The sequence below is a fragment of the Egretta garzetta genome, unplaced genomic scaffold, assembly GCF_000687185.1.
Source record: "Egretta garzetta isolate BGI_Z169 unplaced genomic scaffold, ASM68718v1 scaffold349, whole genome shotgun sequence".
In the NCBI taxonomy this organism is placed as follows: Eukaryota; Metazoa; Chordata; class Aves; order Pelecaniformes; family Ardeidae; genus Egretta; species Egretta garzetta.
The window spans coordinates 1447745-1460526 of record NW_009260788.1 but is presented as its reverse complement, the minus strand read 5'-3'; the positions used below and the strand labels follow the sequence as shown (position 1 = coordinate 1460526).

At 42.4% G+C, this 12782-nt stretch overlaps 1 protein-coding gene across 1 annotated transcript; it reads right to left on the bottom strand.

The window, feature by feature from the left end:
- Nucleotides 1-10357: 10357 nt before the first annotated feature.
- AMIGO2 (adhesion molecule with Ig like domain 2) lies at nt 10358-11923 on the bottom strand. The gene has a single exon (XM_009646412.2). The coding sequence runs from the start codon at nt 11921-11923 to the stop codon at nt 10358-10360; it is 1566 nt and encodes a 521-aa protein (XP_009644707.1).
- Between the last annotated feature and the right edge of the window lie 859 nt (nt 11924-12782).

The window sequence follows — 12782 nt, the reverse complement described above, 5'->3', positions numbered from 1 at the left end:
CAGGTGGGGTCTCACCAGGGCAGAGTAGAGGGGGAGGAGAACCTCCCTCGACCTGCTGGCCACACTCCTCTTAATACACCCCAGGATACCATTGGCCTTCTTGGCAACAGGGGCACCCTGCTGGCTCATGGTCAGCTTGTCGTCTACCAGGACTCCCAGGTCCCTCTCAGCAGAGCTGCTTTCCAGCAGGTCAGCCCCCAGCCTGTACTGGTGCATGAGGTTTGACCTCCCCAGGTGCAGCACTCGACACTTGCCCTTGTTGAACTTCATCAGGTTCCTCTCCGCCCAGCTCTCCAGTCTGTCCAGGTCCCGCTGAATGGCAGCGCAGCCTTCCAGTGTATCAGCCACTCCTCCCAGTTTTGTGTTGTCAGCAAACTTGCTGATGGTACATATGGAAATATTTCTCTTCAACCTAAGCAGATGGCAGCAGGCTACAGTCTGGGAGTACTTGTGTGAAAATGTTATGGTCATAGCAAGTAATGTCATCATATATTTGAAAACACAGACGTTGCACATTGGTAAGTACCTACCTGTGAAAATATTTTCTCCTTGAAGTACAATGCACACTTACTGTGCTGCAATAAGACGTTAAAAAAGCATCCATGATATGGAAAGATCCTAATATAATATGGGCTACTGTAATGTTTCCTGTCACAAGAAGTCAAAATGTTTTGCAGCTATTGATGAATCAAGTTCCACAAAGATGCTCAGAGTCAGTTTTTAAAGTAGGCATTCCCAAATACCATTACACGGTATTTCCACAGTGGTTATCAATAGTCATACACTGTAGCTTACAGCTTCCTACATATACATGAAGCTCCCTTTTCAGGTCCTGTAAGTCTGGTCAAACTCCTCTCATAAGCTTTGGGAAAGAGAAAGGTATGGCTAATCCCACTTTGCTTTGTATCAGTATTTTGAAATACCTGAAACTGGTGGCATCTGTCCATTCTGGTGGCAGCTGCCATTGGTCTGTCTGGGCATAATCTGCAGCTAGAAGAGCTGTGTTTCTTCTGGCCTCCATGAGAACATGAGTTCCCAAACTGGCTGTTTGGGGAACTCTATAGATCCATCCTCATCTTTTATATTTAGCCTCCAGAGACGTACATGCATTTCCCCCTCTTTCTGTGTCAGTTCTCCTCCCTCTACAAGGGATGCAATATTAATTGGCAAAGCTGAGAGCAGCACACATATCCCCTTGCACTGTCACAGCCTTTACTGAATACATCTTTAAAGAAGAAAATGTTACATTCTGTCTTTAGGGCACAATTAAGTTAGTTACTTGATTTTCTTTAGAGGAAAAATAAAAATCCTAAACACTCCTACTTCAATGACAAGATTTCAGCATCTCTCCTGAAAGTTGTTTATTTTTACAAGTGATGGCTTGGAGATAGTAAGAGATCTACTCAAAAGCACAAAAACTTAAGGAAATACTCAGGTCCCTAGTACTGTGCCACCCTTACAAATCAGTCCGGTTATCCACTGCCTCTTAAGGAGATCATAGTTTAATATTACCATCATTTACCTACTGTGAGAAAAGTGGCCTGAGCTCATGACACGATGACAATTAAAGATAACCAGAAAGCACTGCTTTGCTCTTTGTGGGAAGGTCTTCTCATTTCTGGGGTGAACCTGCATTATGGAGACAACAGTTCTCTACACAGGAGGAAATCATTAAGAAGGTATGAAGATCTAATATATTTTCAAAAGCCTGAGCCCCTACCAAGGTTCGGGTACTGCTTTGTTTTTTTTATCTGACTCCTATATGTTATTTTCTCACCTTTAACTCAAAGGGTAGTATTTTTCACCCAGCAAAAATTTCGCTCTACAGCGTTTCTATTTTTAACAAATTGCATGGCCAACCCAGGGAGCAGCCTGTGCTCTCTCCACAAGAGAAGCTCATCACTTCTGGGCGGCAGGAAGACAGCACGGCCTCTGAGCCCCAGACCTCACCCTGCCTTTTGAGCAGCATTTTGATAAGGCAAAGGGCCCCCCTCACACGTGCCATCCCTATCAAATGCACCCTGCATAATACAGCAGGGACATATCCACGCCGATAATGCAAACTAGCGTAGTCCATGATTCCATGTGGTAGATGAACATAAATTTTGCAAGTTGTGTCTTACTGAGAAAGGAGAGCTACAGGAAACATACCCATGACTCTGAGTTATTCCCAGGGAGTGCGGTATCTTGTATAGGCCTAATTTGATACTATCGTATATACTGGAGAGGGAGAGATTTACTTATGCTTTTGAAGAATATGAAAATGGCACAGTAATGACAGGGTGGTTTTATAACCTTTGTAAGCATTGTGATGATGAGAATTTTAAAACTTCCTTCTATTGCATTTCTTTATTATGAAGCAATTATAAATCACCACGAATGTGCCAAGTAAACAGCACGTTGATTCTTCTGGCGTGCTTTCCAACCATTTCTCCCCACTGAGTATAAAAGGAGCAGGGTCTGGCCATGCTGGAGAGCTGGCCATGTGCATTCTTATCACTCCCAGGCACTTACATGAGATGACAGGCACATGATTGAGTTGGGAATTCATCGCAAGCAGTCTGAATACAGCAAACAGCACTTTGCAATAGCAATTTTGCAGATGGAGCACCAATGAAAATTCATTTTCTTTAATACAAAATGATAACACTGACAGCCACAACGCTAAACCTATAATAAAATTCTTGGGGAATAGATGATGAGAATATAGCTTCTACATACCTGTAACCTTTCTTAAACCAGACACAGACTCTGCCTAGGATCAAATTTTATGACAGACCTTGTGGATGTGGGATAAAGTATTGTTATTCATAAAATAAAGTGTTTTCCTTGCTAGGTGAAGGGACAAAGCCTGTTTTCACAACTGATATAAAGCAGGTGCTGTTGAAAGCCAGACTGACTCTGCATTACGTGTGAATTAATAGGTGGGACTGCTAAAAGACAAAAACATTACAGTGTTAAAGGACAAAAATGACTGTTTTTAGTATATGTAATGATTTCTGAAATTTTACTGGTTTTTTTTTTCTGTAATGGGAAGGAAATTTTAAGAAAATTATATACCACAAATGTAGCAACAATAATAGCATCATGACTAAATATATTTTTAAAATGTGAAATGATATACAGGACACCATACTTAACAAATCATCTTATCTCTACAGAACATATGGATCATGGAGACTATTCACTGCAACATGATAATTTTGCTTAAACTGTATGCAGTGATTATCTGTGCTTGAAAATAAACAGGGGAGGGGAGGCACATGCATTGAAAAACAGATCAACTATCTTTTTAGTACATGGACAAAAAGGGAAGGAGAGGAGACAAAATAAAGGGAAAGTTCTCTCATCCCAAATTACAAAATTACTGATTGGATTGCAATTACAAATGTCATTCACTTGCCCCCGTGAATGTTAGTTTAAAAGACAGAGTTTGAAAAAATAGGGTTAAAAAAATAGGGTTTGAAATTATTTCAGGCAATAGCTCAAGTATATTAATCTCTGCTTTAAAAAACAAGGTCAGTGCAGCAAGTGTACCCTCTGCTCTTTTGCAAAACGTCTCCTTCACCAGGATCCAGCCCTGACTGACACATCTGAGCATGTTAGCAATAGTTACACCATACCAACGCTGTTCCCTTCATGGCTTAAATCAGAAAGAATCTCAGTTCTGGCACTAAAACCGAGGAGGTTCTGGAGTTAAAACCCTTCCACCAACATTTAGGCAACAGTGGACTGCCTGGGGAAGGGCTCAAGATTTTGTTTGTTCTAGATACTCAGGTAAAAAATACAATAAAACCAGTGGTTTTCAGTGATTCTGGTGCCAGGTAAAAAGAGCAGAGAGGACAAAAGTCAGATGTAGCTTGGTCTGAGGCTCTATCTAGTGCTATAAAACCCTCTGCTCCAAGTGCAAAAGGCTAATTGAGCTGCTCCAGGCAACAGCAGTTCTTATCTGAGCTAATTTATTTTGTCGTGTATTACTGCCGACAGCACCTCAGCTACCAGGGAATGTGCTGGAAATCCTTTCGGTTCTGTGAAAGGACATTTTGTCTTATGCAAAGGGCAGCGTTTGCACTTGCTGCGGCTCTGTGCTCTGCAGAAGGAGCAGTTATCAGAGCCTCCATCTCCTTCTGGAAAGGGTATCTAAGGTTTGTTTGGTCTCCGTGAGCATTTTGGTTTTAGGGCCATTAACCCTTGCGGAGAGAAATTGGCAGCATACCGTAGTAGGTAGCTCTTGAGCAAACATGCCCACTCCCTCCCCACCACTCTTCCCTTCTCCTGCCGTCCCTATCAGGGATGTATGCTGCAGCAGCCTGCAATGCTCCATGCACAGTTCAAAAGCGCAACTAAAGTCACTGAATTCAAAAGCTGATCTGTGATAAGGGCTAAATGAGGATTTCAATTGGGTTTGTTGATTGAGCTAATCTGATTGCAGAAAACATCCTCCCGCTTGTCTAGGAAAGGTCTGCATGATGCAATTTGGCTCTAGCTTGCCAAGGAAATACTTAAAGTTGATCCTGGGCTGTCATCAGATATATTCATACAGACTGGACAGCCTCTTTGTATACCAGAGTTACTTTATGCTCACACAGTTGTTTGGCACCAGTGATGCTTTCTAAATCAATGTAGTTAAGTCCATGCAAGAAGTTGCACGAATAGTCTTTCTCCTTTAAAAAAATAAAAGGCTTAAAATCAATCAAATGAGACAGAAAATGTCAGTTTAATTAAAAAAACCTACAGGTCTATGTCTGGATAATCTCATGTTGGGTTTGGTTGGATACAGTTGGACTCAATGACCTTAAAGGTCTTTTCCAACCTAAACAATCCTATGATTCAATCTTTGAACAAAGAAAACACGACTAACTTTTCCTGAAATCTAGATGTCATCAAACTGATTGTATTGTTCCAGACTCTCCTCTCCTCCCCTACCAAATGTAGACTTCATTAGGAGAACTAAATGAGAAGGTATTATTCCAGTTAATTCAGTTATTCTGCAAAGGGAAGGAAAATAGATACACATAAGGGAAAAAATCCGCCTAGCATAATGACAGCATAAACCAGTAATTCACAAGAAAAATAGTTTCTCCACTGCATCTGTTCAGTTATTTATTATTAAAATTAGAGCTTTCTATTAAGTAAGGCAGAGAGGCATGATCCGTTTGCCTATGACATAAACTCTTCAGCAAGTTTGGGATATCTCTTCTTCAAAAACAAATACTAATACTCTTACACTTTGATTTTATATGGATGATTTTCATACCTGTATTACTGTCAGAACTCTGTTAACTCCCAGGCCCTCCAAAATACTGATGAATTCTGTATTTAGGCAAACGCATAAAGTGTTTCATTTTTTAATTTATATCATGTACCCACTGAAGGCAAGAGCTTAGACATTAGCCTTTTAAAAAAAAAAAATCAAGTGAACTTGGGCCAAAATTATTTCTTGCCCTTATCCCTTTCATCCTCAAATTTCTACTCTTACCCACATCTGAGCCTTGCTGGACAAATGGAAAGACATAAAAGAAACACAGCAAAAATTCCTTAAATATGCACTTTCTTTCTCTCTCTGTATAATGATTCAAGTATTGTTTACCAGCAAGAGCAAAAAGAAAGTCAGTACAATTTAAATTGCTCAATCTGTAAATGAAATGTGTATCCTGTCTTCTCAAAAGCTACTACTTACCAATGGCATTTCTCATCGTTTAGAAGCCATTTGGAAGTAGCTGTTTTAATTAATCAATTAAAATGATACCTTCCAGCAACTTCGCAGTACATCCAGAAACCGTCTTCAGGAAGCCAGTCTTGACACAGAGAACTACGAAGGAAAAGGCTGGAAATGTTCCTGCACCTGCCACAGCCGAATGGTGATGGCTCAGCCTCGCTGAAGAGAACAGAAGTGTCTGCTGGGCAGGATGGTCAGTGGCTGTAGTCCCCAGGGGGCTGTCCCTTCTGCATTACTTTAGAGATGACCACAACATGGGCCTTTGGTCCATAAAGGCTGGTTTGTTCTCACCCAGTTCAGAGACATGAGACGTTATTAGGAATATGCTGCAGTCGAGGTATAAAAGCACTCTGAAGGAGGTTGATTTACTCTAGTAGGAAGAAACATTCTTGTGCTATTCTAAATGAAAGTTCATGGTTTAATCACAACTTGACCCTAGGGTTTTGCTTGTTCAGAAGAACGAACTACATAATCTGCTGAGCCTTTGACACTATCATTAGCAGCCCTCAGAAATCTGACTTTTCAAAGAAGCCATGCTAAGGAGATAGATACGTTACTTTCCCAGAGCATGTTTTGCTTAACAAGCAGGGGTGAACATCTGGGCTAAAAGGACATGGCGCTGGTTGTCGTAACCAACAGCAGATTAAGGGCTGGTATCAGGAAAGCAGTTTGCTTCACCCTTAGCTTCTGGCTTGGTTGGCAGCTGCTTAGTGTATTTGAGTAGCAGTCGGACACTGTATGTGTTCATCATTAGTGAGGTGGTTGCAGTTAACTTAACCTTACAGAGGTCAGGAGAGATGCCTGGCAGCCTTTCCTCTCACCTGCCACTACAGGCGGCTAATACAGGGACAATGCGGTTGTGCAGTTCCTGTTGCTATGTCTAGGACTGGCCTGAGAGGTTTCATGCTGGTCTCATACCACCAGTTTCCAACGCATTCCTCAAAGGCTTATGCCTTGCATGCACAGGCAAGGACATGACCTCCCAGAGCTGTCTGCAGCCATTACCCTTATTTTTGATCTGTGAGACAGCTAGAATTGATGCAATAGGCCCTTGAGTAAGAGAAAAGCTGCTCACCCCTGTTAAAGTGGTGAAGGACCTAGGTTCAAAGGAGCCCCACAAAAAGACACAGTATTCAGCTATAGCTTAGAGCCCTGCCTATGGCCTTGTGTGGCATGGTCTCAGGCACTGGAAAGAAGACAAGGGAGGGCAAAACTCACCTGAGGTTATCTGAGCTGCCTGGGGAATATCTTATTCCAGTAATTCTTGCAGAGGCAGTGAGTGACTCCACACCCAACCAGAGACTTCTTGCCAGTGGGTTGGTACCTCTGCCGTACTGCAAACCCATTTTAAGAGCGTGGCTGGACTGGCGCCAAAGCACTCAACACCTTGCAGAACTGAGCTCACTCTATATTAAAAATATCATTCTGCTCTTCAGTATTTGCTGGAAACAGCAATGTGAGATCCAGGACATCGACCAACAGGGATTACACGGTGGTAGGACAGGCCTGCCAACGAAGGCTCGCTGCAAGGGTAGACTGCACTGGGGCTGCTGGTGTGGCATCTGGGCAGCCCCTCGCGACCGCCCGGGGTGCTGTGTGGCCGTGGAGCAGGACGGCAGCACTGGCCCCCTGCTCAGAGCCCGCGGAGGGCTTGCGTTTTGGTGAGGAGGGAGGAAAAGCTGAGCTGCATCGGCTTTCCGCAGCCTTCCGAGGAGAGGACTGGGATTGTAGATTTGTGGTGTCAGTGCTATAAATATTCAGTAAAGAGTTTAAAAATCTTTATTAAAGCTGCACCTACTGAACTCACAAGACTGTGATAATGTAAAGAAGCAGCAAACAAGCCAACAGCTCCTTCAAAAGCTTTGGGTTTACCACCTTGTTCGTAACCACAGTTACAACTCCGAGCACTTTGAAGCAGCCACTAAAATACAGCCAGTTAATAATCACGGTAAATATCTGCTGTTTTGAGCAACGCTCAGCTTCTCTAGTCATCCGGCGGGATTACTCTGATCCCACAAATCCCCACGCTCTTGCTGCAGGCCAGCAGCCCTGTGGAAGGCAGGCTGTGGGATGTCTACCTTTTTTGGGGGGAGGCTACCATGCAGTTTTAAAATGCATGGCCAGTTCAATACATGGCTTGTGAACAGCACTGTGAATACATGCACTGTGAACAGCAGCAGGGAGCGCCTGCTCAGCACTAGCTGCTGAGAGGTGTACATCTGCCTCCCCTCCACACCGACAACAGCCCAGCGTGGTACTGACCATCGGTGCTCTTGTAAATACTGAAATCTGGCTCAGGTAACCTCATGTATGACAACAGAGCATAATATCTGCCCAGAGCTGTAACCGATTCCGTGGGAGTATTTACTTCTCCCTTTCCCACCCTGCCCCACCACTGTTTCAGCCCTTTGGTTCCAGATCACCGATTGCCTCCTTGAGCAATATGGAGGACACCCCCCCACCCACCCACCACATGTGTGGCACTGCCCCAGATCACGCAGCTTAGTTGAATCTTTCCAATAAAAAAATCCTTGACAAGGAGACAGTGTCTTAAAAGTCAGGCCTTTACCTCATTGACAGATGACCCAACTATATCACTGATTTTAGCAAAGACAGTCACTGGTGTTCCATCATACCTTATATATAAACAGATGGATTTTGTTTTAATGCATGCATACAGATAAAAGAAAGAGCTTTCTGAAAGGACACTGACCTGCTTGGTAGCAGAAGCTATTTTGAAATTTACACAGATGTATGTACAAATAAAAGGCACAAACCCCTGGTCATCTTTCTCTCCTAAATATTTATTATCCTCTGCCTACAAAAAGAATTTCCATCTTCTGTTTCCCTGAATATCTGCATGAAAATCTCCAGTAGTTTTCTAATTCCACATAATTTGTGCACATCGCAGCAACGCTATTTCCTGATCTGATCTGTTTTCCAGATAGCTTGCTTTCAAACAATTAGCTACATCAGGATTTCTCCATAGCAAATCAATTGTTGATAGCTTTGGCTCAGCCAGATACAAGCTTTAATATGATGACAAGCCTCTCAAAAGAAATCACAAAAACTGGCAAGTGGCTGTTACAGTAAGCCTCTCAAAAATAAATTACAGTTGCCATACCATGTAGCCCTTTGATTCTGACTTTGTTTATCCTTTACCCTTTCAGTATATTCCCCAAAGATAGAATGAGACAGACATGCTCCAATTACTCTTCTTCAGTAATTCCTTGCAAAACTCCTTTGAATTTTGTACTAATCAATGTGAGGAAGATGGGCAAAGTCTAGCCCAGTCCCAATGTAAGTAAGCTTAAAAAAAAAAAGGCATATATAACAGAAAAAGAAATAGCAAATTTAACAGTATGCTCATTGCAATTACACAACACTTCATGCAACCTACATTGCATGACCAGTCCCAGGCCAGTCTTAGCAGGTTCATCAACTTTGACGATGATACATTTGGGCAAGGAAGGAGGCAGCACATACAAAACTGCCAAGTCTAGAGAAAAGTTGCGCTTTCTGAATTCACAGTGAGTAAAGCGTTCTGTATTTTTCAAGAATTTGTCCAAATACTGTATTTCCCCTTTTAAGAAAAATCTTTAGGAAGCAAATTTTATGAGACTGCTGGAACCATGTGCCACTGAAAGGATTAATTGAAATATTCCCCCTATTTTGTGAAGTTACCTTTGAAGAGAAGCCACCCCCCAGCTAAGATGAAGCTTGAGCCCTGGTGATGTTGTCAGGCTTGTTCACCACATGTGATGCCAAGCGTACAGCGAGCGGCAGAGGTTAAGACAATTGATTACAATCAATCCAGTTATTACAGCTTCACAAGTTACTGCTGATCAGCTTGAGTCCTCATGACTGACAACTTCCATTCCTCTGCTAAGGCAACCGCAAAGGCAATGTGTTAAGTTTCACCCATTTTCTTTATGTGTCAGTATTTATAAACAAACACAACACTTTACTTCTCACGAGTAATCCCGCAACTGTTCTGAATAAAGTGAGTACCATGCCCCCTGTTTAAAGTTTTCAAGCCATTACTGGCAAACACATTATCAGCTGAAGGCCATAAACATTTATCCAGTGCTGCTAGGCATCCTGGCATCAAATCGAATCTTTTTTATTCTGATCAGTCCAAGAAAATTCATGACTTTTTTTCCCCCTAGTGATTTTAATGCAAAGATTTTATGAGCCTGTGAAAGGAATTGCAGGAAGCCTGGACATTTTTCTCAGTAGCCAACTGAGTTTTCTTCCATGCTCCTGAGTTATCAGCAAGACTGAGAGTGTTTTATAGGGGTCAGCCTCTGCCTCCGAAGAGTCAGCTGCACGCACTGAAAGCGCCTCTAAACACGCGTGAGAAATTGCTGAGTACGGACCGGAGAGTAAAAGCCAAGGCTAAGCTTGCATTGAAGAAATTCACATTAATGCCACACTTTCTGCTTTTGCTGAACAAGTTATCACCCTCGCGTGGCCCTGCACTCATGAAGAGAGGAGATGCAGTTGAAGGACGGACAACAGATTTTTATTTTTTTTTTTTAAAACATTTTCTCTCTCTTTATTGTTTTTCCTGATGGTTGCTACAAGCAAAGGAGGTATTCAGAAATGTAACTGCACGATACAAACACAGGCAGCAAACTAAGTTGATGGCATGAAAGGTGTATCTGAGAACACAGAGTTGACAGAATCAGAGTCAGATTTTGTTCGAGTAGTTTTTAAGATACTCTCAGCAATGATATTGTCATTAGGAAACAGTTTTACTTTCCCGTTCTGACTGTGTTTTGGTTCGTGCACAGGTTCCAGGAAAACCACACGTTTACCTGTGCTAGCCTTCTTCTCGTCGGCTGGCAGCTCTTGCGGCGGTGTGGAATTCAGTATTGATGAGTGGGCACTGCTTTGGTTCAGCTTCCTCTTCCTCCTTTTCGCCTTACATTGACAGGGACAGGGGGTCAGGTAGAGATACAGCAGTACTAAAACAATACTGGCTACACAGGCAGCAAGGGTGGTAAAAGCTGTATTAAATGCTTCATGAGCGTGGGACCTGTTCACTGTGAAATTGCTCACATTTATTCTAACCTCTATGGTTTCATTCAATAGTCTTTTCTTATTTATTGCGATGCAGGAATACAGCCCTGAGTCCTCTAGCTGGGCATCTGTTATCTCCAGGCTGCCGTTACGGAACACCTTAAAGTTGTCGGTCTCCCTGTCTGGCTCCAGCAACCTGTTGTCTGGACTGACCCAAACAAAGTGCGTGCCTGCATCGCTGATTCTGCTGTAACAGTGTACAATCAGCCTGTCACCAACCTGGGCATCGTGAATAAACCCAAAGGCTTGGAAAGAGCTGTTGACGGTGCTTTCCGAGCAATTCAGAAAGTTGTCATGCAGTAAGGGCAGTTTATTGGAACCTCTTGGGTCTGATCGCAACAAACAGGTGTACTCATTTTTGAAGTCCACCACTGAGCTGAAGTGCCTCTGATACCAGAAGATTAGCATGGAGTACAGCATACAGTCACAATAAAACGGGTTGCCATGAAGATAAATTCCACTAAGATGTTTGGCCGGCACTGAACTCAGGCGCTGAATAGGCATCGACTGGATGTGATTAAAGGAAATGTCCAGCAACACAAGGTCTGTCAGTTTATGTTTTCCAATGTACAAGTCCAGTGGGAAATGCGAGAGCAAGTTATAGCTTAAGTAGAGTTTCTGCAATTTGTACAATCCTCCGAAGGCTGACGGCTCTATGTGTGTTATCTGGTTGTTGTACAGCAGGAGAACCTCCAATGCCCTTAGCTCCTGAAACACAGGGCTGCCCAGCGTCTTCAGGTTGTTGGATGACAAGTCTAGGTACTTCAGATTTGGGGTTGTGGAAAAGCTTCCAGTGATAATGCTGCTAATGCTATTATGATTGATTATTAAAGTGTTCAGTTTCTCAAACAGCGCTGGGACCCATTCAGGCTCCAAAAACCCAATTCGGTTATAACTCAGATCCAGCCTTTTCATACATTTATAAAGATTTCCTGGCACGCGCGAGAGGTTCTTATTGGTGCAGCTTACGATATCACTGGCACAGATGCAGGCTGTTGGACACATCCCCGGGGCGCTGCCGCACACGCTCACTGTGAAGACCAAGAGGCATGCCAGTCCTTTGCAGTTCGCTCTAAAAACTCCAAGTCGAGTAGGAATCGTCCGCCAGTTTAAAGACATTGTTGCTGTCTCTTAGCTGCCTCCTTGCCACAGATTATACGGGCAGTTAGCTTTGCACTAATCGCTGTCAAAAGAGGGATACAGAGGTACAGCGCGTTAACATTTGCGACTCATACCCTGCCTGATTTCTTATGCATGCCTTTTGAAATAGTACAGGGAATTAATCCTTAATGTTTCATACTGTTCATTATAAAATCTAGTTGTTCTTAGGTGATGCAAGCTTCACATCGGTTTTATGTAAACATGAAATTCTGCACCCGTGGGTAAATATTCACACTACGGATATGATATTTTTTTCTCTCCAAAAACAATGCAACTATTATTCAGTCTTGGATCAAGGAATGTGATTTCTGGCATTTCATAAAAGAAAAGAAAAAAAATAAAATCAGAAATGTTCCTCTGTGGAATGTGGCTGGGCAATGTCATACCCTACCTGTTTCCAAACCAACCCAGACAGAAAACTGGTGTGGGAAAGAAAAAGCCTCATCCAAAAATGCTATTTTCTTGTCTAGTGGGGAGCAGTTAAAACATGTGTTTCTTCCCAATCAGAAAATGTCACACATTTTCAAGCAAAGAATTTTCTCAGACTACTTAGCTTTAAATGTCATATGAATTTCTTTTTTTTTTTTCTTTTTTATTTTTTTTTAAAATTCAGTAACTGATAATTCAGGTAGCAACAGCCTATTTTTAAAGTTATTCAAGATGTCCAATTGGAATATTTTGTATTTTGCTACTTCTACCTTTGCCAAAATAACTGTTGAGGAGGAAATTTTCTATGCCTGGTGCCTACCTCAGGCAGAAGTTTTGGGAATTTACAGTAAGAATGAGTCAGCCATTTCTCAAAACTTAGTAAAGGAAA